The sequence below is a fragment of the Lepisma saccharinum genome, chromosome 21, assembly GCF_977018435.1.
Source record: "Lepisma saccharinum chromosome 21, izLepSacc3.1, whole genome shotgun sequence".
NCBI lineage: Eukaryota > Metazoa > Arthropoda > Insecta > Zygentoma > Lepismatidae > Lepisma > Lepisma saccharinum.
In genome coordinates this window covers 37,145,765-37,158,301 of record NC_139249.1, presented here as the reverse complement: position 1 = coordinate 37,158,301, position 12,537 = coordinate 37,145,765, and the positions used below count along the sequence as shown (strand labels likewise).

The following is a 12,537-nucleotide window of genomic DNA, read 5'->3' as shown; positions in this document are numbered from 1 at the left end:
ACGTTTTTCTTTTCCTGTGGTGTTTACTGTCTCCTTCATCATTTGTATAAAATACAGGAATAGGATGAGAAGAGTGCCAAACACTAATAATGAAGGAGACAGTAAACACTTGTAACACGAAAAGAAATAGTTTGATATTTCGCGACCTAGGTCGCATTGTCATAGGAGAAGAAAGAGATCGTGGTTACGAAGTGTAGAGGCACAGAATATTGACAGCAGCATCAGTGTTGCCAGAAACAGTAGATACAAGAGTTAGTTTCACCAGTGTTTACTGCAAGGTGGGGTAGTTTTGGGGAAAAGGGGAAAGGGTTATTGGTTAGTTAGGTTGAGTCCTGGGTGGTATAGTGGCATGCATGCCTGATATATAGGCCCTTTCCCATCGCCTGCGGAATGATGTGTCTGAGTGTGGGGTAAAAGATGGATTATGGCCACATGGAAACAGTTGTTAAAGGCTGTTGGTATGGATAGCAACTGTGAAATCGAAGTTTTGGGTGGAGGAACGGTGATTATTGATCCTTAGGTTCAAGGGGGTTGCACGTTTCGCGGATTTACACCCTCATCTGCCAAATCTGCAGCGACTTCTATCGGGGCAAAATCTCATCCTCATCACCACCTCCTCCCCCCACCACTCACAGTTTTCTACAAAACTGGCGAAAGGACTACGTACATTCCACTCCTGAAAATGTGACAGTGTCATGAAAATTTGAAGTTTTTCTGCATCTGGTGAGTGTTTCTTCTCTCTACACTCACACTTTCACTCTCTCTCTCTCTTTCTCTCTCTCTCTCTTTCTCTCTCTCTGTCTCTCTCTCTCTCTCTCTCCCTCCCTCCCTCTCTCCCCCCCTGTAATCTGTGCAACAAGGCTGCGCATAATGGAAGAGAAGGGGAGAAAGTGATTTGGCAGAGCAGTGTGCACTGCTGCTAATGGCTGATAGCTACACTCACTTCCCCTCTCATAAGTTCATTGACCGCACCCTCTCGAGTCATCACATGCGCAGATCCTTGTATTTGTTCGCTAGCGTCAAAGATTTCCAGGACAGAGTATAGAAAGCAGAAAGAATAAGGTAAAGTTTTATAATTGTGATTTTCCAATAATTGTAAGGTAACAATGGTAACGAAAGTGGTGGTAGTCAACTACTTGCCTTGCAAATTAATTTCCAAAATTCAGTCTCAAATTTTGGAATTTTTTAAACCCTTCTTTGTTCTATATTGTATGCTCGTTACTAAGAATACATATTTTACTTTTAATAATAGCTAAGAAGACACTATATGTGTATACATGTAACTTGTTTTATTATCCAGAGTTGAATTTGGCTACACACACATGCATGGAACATGCATTTTTCATGAACATTATGTAAGCTAACTGATTCATGTAAATATTTTAGAATGCACTTCCTCTAAATATTGTATATATGAAAGTTTAAAAATATATGAAGTTTAAAAAATTCAGTTCACTAACTTATAAGCATTACGTATATGCAAGTATAGGTATATACATAAAGAACAAATTTTATTATCCCGAGTGTACTCCGGCATTTTTATCATCATAATAAACATAAACACTGGCTAATATCTTGCCTTTAAATGTTTTTAAAATCTTACAAATTGCAGTTATGATTCTGAAATTATTAGGTATTAGGCACAGTGTGTTAGTCTGAAGCATGAAGCTACACATAAGGGGACATAGCAATCTGGGCAGCAGTAACATGATACATGACAAATCTTGTTGCCTTTGACATCTTTACACTGCTACACATTTCACATTGTCTTGTAGGATTAGTTGGGGGTTTATGTGAGCATAATTTACATCATTGTTGCACAACAGCTAAATCAACATCACCGGCCCTGCCCTAGAGAATTCAGTACCCTTGACCCTCTGTACCCCCTAGAAAAAAAAAGAAATATCTTGCATAGTTTAAGAAGATTTTGTTGTTTATGAACATTTTCAGTTGATTTTAGCTCGCAGAAATGTGTTATTGTGAAGTAAAGTACATCTGTTACCTTAGAATGTTACTTTACTGTGAAGCAGAACAGCCCGAAGGCTTCGCGCAAGTAAATATTACACCCAAAACAGCATTTCATATCAGCAGCTATAATTATGCGTGGTTAGGTTAGTATTGCTAGGTTTGGTACTGATAGTTATTTTCGACGTGTTCTTTCGCTATTTTAGTATACATACAAATAGTTTTTACTAACAAACAAAACGTTGCTAACATATGGCGTGGGCCATACTTTGGGATCAAATATCTCCCATTATTTGTGTTTTCCTAACGCTGGAACTATAAGTAAAACATCGAAATCTGTAGATTAAAATTGAATTCAACATAATACTTGAGGGGGTCAACGGCCCCGAGAATTCACTAACGAAGAAAGCATATTCTTAAAAACTGTCTTTGACAACATGTACAATGGTTTCCGGGCATCAAGCTGAGTAAGGTGCTGCCTCCAAGTGCATATTTACTGTACTTAATGGCAGAGAGCCTCTCACGAGTTTGTATGAGATAAAAACAATGGAATGATTATACTCTGAATAATATAAAGTGCGCCTAATACCTGCCAGAATTTACTTAAGATGATAAGGAAAGTAGTTAAAGGCATGAAAAGTTTTTCCTCAATATCTGAAAATATTTTTTTCATTCCATAGATGAGGGTTCTTCAGAAGAGGATATTATTAAAGAAATGGATAAATATGGAGTGTGTGATGATGAAAAGGAAGACCCTGCGAAGGATGAAGGAGTTGCAAGTGTGCCACAGGAGGAATCTGAAGAGACAAATGAGGACCAGGTGAGTGAATATGTGTATTATTGACCTAGTTTATGTAATACTAATATTTTTTGACTGTTATATATTAACACTAGGACTGAACTGACACCAATACTGATTTTCGTACTTTACCAGTTCCTGATGATTCTATTTCCTGAAAATTGTTACAAGTTAAGAGTTGTTCAAAATATACATTAATATTAGTTGGTGAATATTCCACTAAAATTATAGAGAATCCGTTTACCAGAGTTATATACAAGAATCACATCAGAATAGCAAAATACCTCTTACGAATTGCAGAATACAGCTTTCAACACAATATTGCTGAAAAATAAATGAACACTTCAAATTTTGCAGAACTTCCAAGATATTAGACTCCATGAAAGTGTTGCACAAAAGACAAGAATGCCAAGAAAGTATTTTGCCTGGACCTGGATGTCTGAAGCTATTAAATGGTACTGCATTCCTCCCCCCTCCCTTGGTTCCTTCACTGTTTATTCCTCGTGATTTTGTGTATTTATATTAATTATTAGAACAGATTAGTGCATGCAGCAAACTTCGGTGCATACCATATTTACACGTGCCTTTTCTTCCATTTTTTTTTAAATTAAAAATTCGGTGCATGTTAACCGGTATAATTCCAACAGCTAACATGAGACCACGCATATTTTTTACTATGCCACTGTGTATAACAATGTATGTATCGACAGAAAATGTCGCAAACAACTTTATTAAAAATTGCATCCCACAGTAGGAAAATCATCGGCACATTTTGCACGAGAAATAATGGAAAAATAACTTCCTCAAAAAGTTTCCAGGAAAACATCACAAACAACTTCATTAAGTATTGATTTTACAATGTAAAACATTACTGTCGGATGTTTCTACCTTCTTTTGTTATATTATTGTACATGTATGTTAGGTTAGGTGGCAGGTTGGAATTCTTTAGCATTAACAAATTTTAAAAAAAATGTATAAATAAAACTTATAAAAGTGAATACTGTTTCTCATGATTTTTCACCTTGTATCGGAACATTTTGCATAGCCAAGCAAACCGGCGCCATTGTGGTGGTGATCAAGTGTACGTGGGAGCCATATCATCGCATTTCTCACATGAGAAATAATGGAAAATAACTTTCCGAGCCCTCCAAATTGCCATCTTATATTTGCATCACCAACCTCGAATTTTCGAGCCTCAGTCTTGTTGCCATTTTCCTGAGCAGACAGCAGAACTTGCAATATGAAAGCAGCATTAAAACTCCCCCTCTTTCCAATCTTGATTTTGTTTTCTTGCGTGACTCATTGTACAAGGTGTACAACTTGGCTTCCGCCGTGTTTCCCCAAAAATATGATGCTGTAATGAAAAACATTGCTTACCCAGGCATTATTCAAAGTATTGTCCATCGCTGGCCACTACTTTCTCCCATCTTTAGGGCAGCGTACGAATGCCGCGTCTAAAAAATTGTTCATCTTTGGAGGCGATCCACGAATCGATCCACTTTTTGACTTCTTCATAAGATCGGAAGTGTTGGTCAGCCAGTTCATGAGCCATTGATCTAAACAGGTGATAATCAGAGGGAGCGATGTCTGGAGAATAAGGCAGGTGGGGTAGGACGTCCCATCTTAATGTTTCCAAGTACGTTTTCACCACTTTGGCAACGTGGGGTCGTGCGTTGTCATGCTGCAAAATCACTTTGTCGTTCCTCTCGCTGTATTGCAGCCGTTTGTCCTTCAATGCTCGGCTCAAATGCATTAATTGCGTTCGATAACGAGCACCTGTGATTGTTTCACTTGGTTTTAACAGCTCATTCTGCATCTTCGAAAACTTTCTGTCTTCCACCACTATGCCGGTCTTCAACGTTAAAGTCACCGTTCTTGAATCGTTGAAACCACTCACGACAGGTTCTCTCACTTGTAGCGTCCTCACCATACGTAGTGGAGAGCATTCGATGAGCCTCAGCCGCAGTTTTCTTCATATTGAAACAAAAAAAGTAGAACCTCCCGCAAATGGCGAGAATTTGGCTCGTACACTGACATTTTCAATCGCGAACAACTTCACGATGCACACACCACTCGACTAATGTTTGAATGGGGTTATCTTGACAGAGGTCCAAGCTAACTGCGTGACGTCTGCGATCTGCTTCTTTCGACCGCTACTTCCTGTTGTTGCCACCTGTCGGAAAACAGCAGAAGCAAAGTTGTACACCTTGTATACAGGGGAGGATATTCCATCATGATCTGCATAGCAACAGCTGACTCATTGCATAGGCATGCGTTTCATTCTTGCTGGACATAGCAACAGTTTTATGTCCTACAACTAAGAAAGAGTTGTTCTGTACATTATATATGAGATACTTTTTTGTCACTTTTGCCATCAAAATCAGGATGTGCGTTATACATGCGCAAATATGGTATATAGTACTCTTTTCCATTCTTTGTGTACCTAATTTTATCATTTTAATTATCTTTCAATAATATGTATTTCTTAGTTATACTTTTTTAGAGATGGGACCGATTAATCGATATTCTATCGGTTTATGGGAAAAAATTACCGATTATTTTACCGATCCGATATATCGATAAATATCTTATAATTTTGTGCAAAATTTTGTGCCATTTTGTTGTAATTTTTATGGATAATTTCCATGCCCTACTTTCTAAAAGAAGTAAATGTCTAAATATTCAACTTTTGCACTGCTGTCACTTAGAAACACACGTTTATTATGGAGACCAATGAACATTTCAGGTTCTTCAAGGACCATTTCTAATTTTATATGGGATCGGTTATCAGTATCGGAAATTTTATATCTGTACTTTATCGGTATCTACCAAAATTTCATATCTGCCCATCCCTACTTTTTTCTCCTGTTCCTCATAAAATGTATAATTGAGATTTCACTGTAGTACATTCACATCTTTCACACACAAAGGAAGTCTGGGTAATTCCATACATACATAGAATATCTTTCTCATTTTTAAAATGAGAACAGAAATCTGAATACTTTATTTCTTGATCTAATATGATATATACATATACTTTGTTGGCCTGTGCCAACATGCTTACTATGATAGTGCATATGAAAATACAATAAAGCTTTAGACACTTCGGCTGTGTGAGAAAGCATTAGAGTTGGAAGTGCTCAGGGGGAAAACTGCCTTTTTTCGGGGAAGATACTGATTTTCCCCCTGGCATTTGTGGTTGGGTTTTTTCCAGCTCTTTTCCCATCTAAGTGTTCCAAATCGTTGAAAATACTTTAGTTGTCAGCATTTTTCTTGTTCCATTGCTATGGTTTATCTCTCCAGTCTCCAGTATAAAAAGACAACTTTTGACATTGAATTTATAGCTAGACATCAGTAGAAGTTAAAAAAAATATAAAAGGCTCCCTGATGGCATAGTGGTAATGTCGTCGTCTTGTAATCAAGGGGTCCCGTGTTCAATACCCGGTAGTCACATGACACAGTGGTTCGGATCCCACTTAAACTGTAGGTCCAGTCCCAATTAGCCTTTATGTGCATAAAGTGGACTTAAACAACAAACTCAATAATCTTCTTCTTCCTCTTTCCTCTTTTGCCTCATCTCTTTTTCCATCTCTCCAGTTTCTTTGCCATCCTCTTCAATTCTCTTATTCCTTTAACTCAATAATCGATTTTTTAAAAAGTCTGTTTTTTGTGAATGTATTTTTTTTCCTGATTGGTCTTTTCATGTTTCATCATACTTACTAAATGTATCTACATAGTATGTACATATTCACATCAGTAGAGTAGTTTTGTACAGGTTATGTTCTGTTTTCTGCATTGCAAATTTAATTAGTTTTAGATTAATTTAGAAAGACCAGTGCCTCCATTGAGATAGTTAATTCGTCACTGCTTTACTTGTTCCCAGGCAGCAGTAGTTCCAATTTCTCCCATCGGGCGGTGCTGGTGGGTGTTGCTTAGCCTGTCTTTTCTCCTGTGTTTACTATTGGCAGTTGCTCTGTTTTTCATTGTCTGTTGGAGCCGGGGGTGGTGATTGGCAGGTTTAGCTGTCTACTGTGGTGTGCTGCTTAGTTCAGCATAGTTTGTGTTCCTTGTATGGGTGATAGATAGGGTGTTGTACGGGAGGTCCACATTTGTTCTTGCTGTCTGGGATATTTTGAAGTATAAGGTGTCAGGTCGGTTGTGCTTGACCATTGTCCGAGTTTAGTTTGTTTCTGCTGGGTAATAGCAAACATTTCTGTGAGAAAACCAGTGGCATTGAGGTATTATGAGAGACCTGATCTTGTTAATTTTTTGTGGCATCATTTCAGTGGTCTCGCAATTCATTGTGTTGTTTTGTATATTTTTGTAAATAGAATCTAACATTATGGTATATAAATAGGCACAGGATGCATTTTTTACTATTCTTTCTTGAGCTATATCTAAAATTTAAAATTAAACTAAAAATAAAAAAAAATGTATTTGTCTTTCAAGTGTATCATGTAAAATATGTATCAATGTGCACTAAACATGGCACAGAGCTAGTTGTGTATTTTGGTTGCCTAGTGCAGTAGTTCTCAGCCTTTGTGAAATTTATTTTATCCTGATCCGAACAATTTTACCCATAAGTATGTTACATATTTTTTATCTTTATACATTTATTATATGCACCAAATTAAATATGGTATTAATTATAATATTAATGAATATTATAAGGGGTAAGAGTTTGATTATCTGCAGAATTGTTGACAATATAAAATTAGGTTTATATTAGTTGTCAACCATTGGCTCAAGTGAACAGGTTCTGTGCATGATGCTAAACATTGAGGAAGGCCCAACGTAGCAGCCAAAACCATGCCACGGATAGAAGATGACATCACCAGAAGCCCAAAAGCATCAACAAGAAGGCTAAGCCAGGAGCTGTCCTTACCACAACCAACTGTGTGGAAGATACTCCAGTACACCGTAAAAAATCTGGTCAAATGACCTTCAGGTGGTGCACAAGTTGAAAAGGAGAACAGCTGTTACAGGCAATGCAAGAGGAAGATTTGATAGAACACGCGTTGTTTAGTGAAGAAGCTACCTTTCACACATGTGGAACTCTCAACAGACACAACTGTAGTGTGTGGGTCAATAACAGCCACATGAGGTCAATACATTTGTTCTAATGTCAAGCCTCGTTTTCTCTAAAATGGATCGAGACTTTGAAATCACCCTGTAGTTTAGGAATTGTAGCTTTCCGGCAATGTCATTCGAACAAGTATTCTTGGGTTACCAGTCAGATTAATTAATCCTTAGCATTCAACGTTTCGAGTACATACTCTCTCATCATCAGAGAATATTGATTGGAAACCAAGTATAAGCTTTATTGTGTGTATGAAGCAGCGGAGCTTACTCTGTCCTTTGATTGGTTCGCTCTGGATCCTGGTGTTTAATTGGCAGATATGCTTTTATGGGGAAGTGGATTCCAGGCATGAGTTGGAGTCCCACTTTTCTGTTTGAATTTTGTGCTTTCTCGGGGCAATTTTACTATTCTGCCCCAGTAACTGGCACATTTGGCTGTGCTTTTGGTATCGGCAAATAAAATTCTATGACTCTTCGTGATGCTATATTCTGTTAGTCCTGACTTTTCTTGTTGGAGCAGTTTGATGTAGCTTTGCTCATTTTATTTCCGTTCAATGGTGCATCCTGTTTGTCATATGTATGGTGTCCGATATTCACACGATATGTGGTATACTCCTGGAATACACGAGTTCCATATCATCATTGACTGATTGCAGTTGGGTGATCTGTGGATTGTCTTTGTCATGCCTGGCGATAATTCTGCTTAATTTTGCGAAGTAAGTCCAGTGAATGGTACAACTGTGTTCCAGGTTGTCAAGAATCAGTCCTTCTAATGGCCACACTGCGGTTCATGACTGGTCTCGGCTGAGATGCAAACTGCCTTTGTAAGCACCCTGTTATCTCTGATGTTGTATCCATTCTGTAGTAGCGTGGTTCTAAGATAAGTGAATTCTGATTGTGAATTTTCCTGGTCTGAAATTGTTACTGCCATGTGGGTTAGCATGTTCAGACAGTTTTAAAATGGAATTCAAACCTCTATGCAACGTGTCTCCACTGGGGATCAAAACCAGTACACTTGAGAAGATACACACTAGCAGCTTTTTTCGCAACTCGAGAAAACATTGTATTTTTATCTGCTGTAGGAATCTGAATGCCATGCAGGAGACACAGTGTAGGTGATAAATGTTCTAAAACAAAAACGCTAATTTTCGGAAACGTAACACTAACAAGTCAAAAAAAGATAAAGATTGATTGACTTTAATTTTTTGGGTGCGTCGCCACTTATGGTCATTATACACCCTTCAGTATATACGGGGAAAATTCCATTATCTAAAATCCTTACCTTAAAATTAAAAAAGGGTATGGAAAATAACTTTCCCAAAATAACTTTGAAGATATCAAATTCTCACGAAGAGGCGTAAGCCATGTGACTTACCATGAAGGTATAATTTCAGATATTTGTCAGAAAATGAGCTAAAATGAAAATGTGAATTTTGGGAAAAATAACACCGTATAGTAAAAAATAAAAAAAATAAGAAAATACATCAATTTGAAAAAAAAAATATCAAGGTCCCTACCGATTAGGCATAAATAAAACATGAATAACAATTGTAATTTATTGCATTAGTAACAGTGAGTGTTACCAAGTGTTAGGTAATAATCAAAATCTAATTATTGATAACAACTTGTTTGAACCAGTTTCCAAATTCAAATATTTAGGAGTAATATTAACAAATGAAAATTATATTAAAGAGGAAATAAAAAGTAGGCTTAATTCAGGAAATGCATGTTACTTCTCTCTCATAAACTTTTGTCTTCTCGTTTAATATCTAAGAAACTAAAAGTTAAAATATACAAAACAGTAATTTTGCCTGTAGTATTATATGGATGTGAAACTTGGTCCCTTACATTGAAATAGGAACATAAATTGAGAGTATTTGAAAATAAGATCCTTAGGAAAATATTTGGACCTAAAAGGGATGAGGAGACAGGTGAGTAGAGAAGGTTACATAATTTAGAACTACATAATTTGTATTCATGTCCAGATATTATTTGAATAATGAAATCAAGAAGACTTAGGTGGGCAGGCCATGTGGCACGAATGGGAGAGGAAAGAAGAGTTTACAGGATTCTTGTTGGGAAACCTGTAGGAAGGCCAAGACGAAGATGGAGGGACAACGTTAAGATGGACGTAAGGGAAATCTGTAGGGATGGAAAAGAGTATATAGAACTTGCTCAAGATAGGGAAAGATGGAAGGCCTGTGTTGCTGCAGCCATGAACCTTCGGGTTTAAGAAGGCTAGGGAGTTAGTTAGTAACAGTGAGTCCTAACCTAATTTTTGACATAATCACCCCCGTTGTTTTGGCATTTGTCGTAGCATGGCACTAAATTTTGTATGCCCATGGTATATGTGTCTGACAGCAAAGACTGGAACTATCTCTACCGCAGTGTAGCTGTCAAATCCTTGCCCTGCCAGAAACCTCTTCAGATAAACAAAGAGATGAAAGTCGGTACATTCAAGCCCAGGGCTGTACAGGGAGTGGTCCAAGATCTCTCACCTGAAGTGATGCAAAGGGCCCGTGTGTATTCAGCTGTATGGGGTTGTGCACATTCGATTGGCCTTCTGTGAATTGTCTGCACCATCGTCTGACCATACTATCACTCACGATGTCCAGTCTGCCCACCTTACACGATTGCTGGTGGCTCTGTGCCAAATTCTGAGCGTGCAATGTAGGCTACATCGCTGTCGGTGGGAGACTGTATGAGAGCTGCAATCTTTAACCTAGAACGGTCCTAAAACTGCTGCATTGCAACTGAATCAGATTACAGCTACATGCCACTTCTCCCTGCCTGCATGTGTGTGTGTATCTCTGACCACTAGTACTGCATACAGGCACCATTGCAGCTTTTTTCAGGATGCCCCTCGTATATGATCTTTCAGAAGCTTTTATTATTTGAGTGTTCCTGTTTTAATGTGTGGTTAGCTAAATCAGGTACCTATACAATGAAATTCTATAAATTCCTTACGTTGAATTTCTAATACCTAAATATCCTTTTCGTCAGCATTAATGGTATAACTGCATGTTGTCAGTTTCACAGTACTTCACTTGGATATACTGTACTGAAGCAGAAATCCCATTGATAATGTAAGGAAATATGACACTTTATTTTGTTCGATTCAATTGTTTCACTTATATGCAAGAGTTAAGTTGTTTACTCTACAGAGAACAGAGAAGTAGCTTTATGCATCGAAAAATGAGTCTGCACTCATGGTTCTTGCAAGCAGAGGGTTCCAAACCTCAGTGGAAATATCAACATATAATACCGAGAATGTATAAGGAGACTGATAAATTACAATTTGTATTTCTTAACCTTTTGAATCCCAAGTATCTCGATTGAGATACCCTGTGTCAAGGTCGTAGTTTTTACGTTATAACTTTTCCATTTTTGGCTAGAATTTCGATTTTTTTTTTATATTGTTCCTAACACATGTATTTAACAGAAATGTTTTTTAGCATTTTTTTTGTCTTCATGAAAAAGGAGGGGAAAAGGTGGGAAAAGGGACTTCTCTTTTCAAGGTCAAATTTTTGCCGACAAAGGAAGACCGGCTTTGTTGTTCTAAAGCAATGCTTTTCACTCCCTCCTGTTAACTGCATTCGAAGGAAGCTTGTTTATCAGTATCGGATGTCAAAATGAATTTTCCGTGAGGGTGCAAGCAGGGGGTGGTGGGAGGGGGAAGACTGGTTGTTGAATCTGCATTGTCCCCCCTCTCTCTCTCTCTCTCTCTCTCTCTCTCTCTCTCTCTCTCTCTCTCTCTCTCTCTCTCTCTCTCTCTCTCTCTCTCTCTCTCTCGAAAGAGAAAAGGAAGAAACCCCAGGACCCCCCCCCCTCTCTCTCTCTCTCTCTCTCTCTCTCTCTCTCTCTCTCTCTCTCTCTCTCTCTCTCTCTCTCTCTCTCTCTCTCTCTCTCTCTCTCTCCCCCCCTGTGAAAATGGAATTTCGAAGCGTGCTGAAGGAAACCTTTGTTTGTGAGCACAAGGTTGAACATAGGTTACCCTGCATTGTCTAAAAATAGAATGTCAAGCAGCTGCAAGAATCGGTGTTCATTTTTCACTGTGTTCTAGCTTTTCGTCCGTGAATGTTGTGTGTAGGTGTTGTTTTGTGCCCAAGTGCGAGGACATTTTTTGGGTGAAGTGACAATTTTTTAAAATAATTTTTTGGGGTTTTCTCCCTTCCCCCTCCATATATACGCCAAATTTGCATAAATTTTGCATTTTGTATATTTTGACATTTTTTCGGGGGGCGGGGTGAAACACCATTTTTTTTTAAGAAAAGTTTTTGAGGTGATTTCCCCCCTTTCTCCCTCCATATGTACGCCGAATGTGCATAAAATATATATCGTCTGAATGTGATTCATTCTGCGTACAACGGTATATCTTTCATATCTCCAGGGCAAATAGTCTCTGAGCTAGAGTCATTTCAAGGTACCGCTGCATTTTGAAGCTTGAATCAGTGGCGTGCCGACCATTCCTTTTGGCGGTACAACTCAAGTTACATTGGTCATATGATAATAATGCAAATATTTTTGTGTTCCTTACATGTCAGCGATCATGTGCATGTCGACACTGTCGTGTACTTTTTTCTTAACCCATTAATGCATAAAGTTTACAAACCCCTTTCATGAAATTTTTTTCATGGTTTTGGTATCAGTACAATTCAAATAAGACACAATATACGATACATTTTTATTTTTAC

The 12,537-nt window shown here is 38.0% G+C and overlaps 1 protein-coding gene across 1 annotated transcript in view; it reads left to right on the top strand.

Moving 5' to 3' along the window:
* The window catches only part of LOC146004388 (putative ATP-dependent RNA helicase DDX60), a 72,446-nt gene that overhangs the window by 21,182 nt on the left and 38,727 nt on the right, over positions 1-12,537 (top strand). Inside the window, exon 3 of the mRNA XM_083143196.1 lies at positions 2,646-2,785. Within this exon, the coding sequence (XP_082999322.1) occupies positions 2,646-2,785 (140 nt within the window). The remainder of the gene's footprint in view (positions 1-2,645; positions 2,786-12,537) is intronic.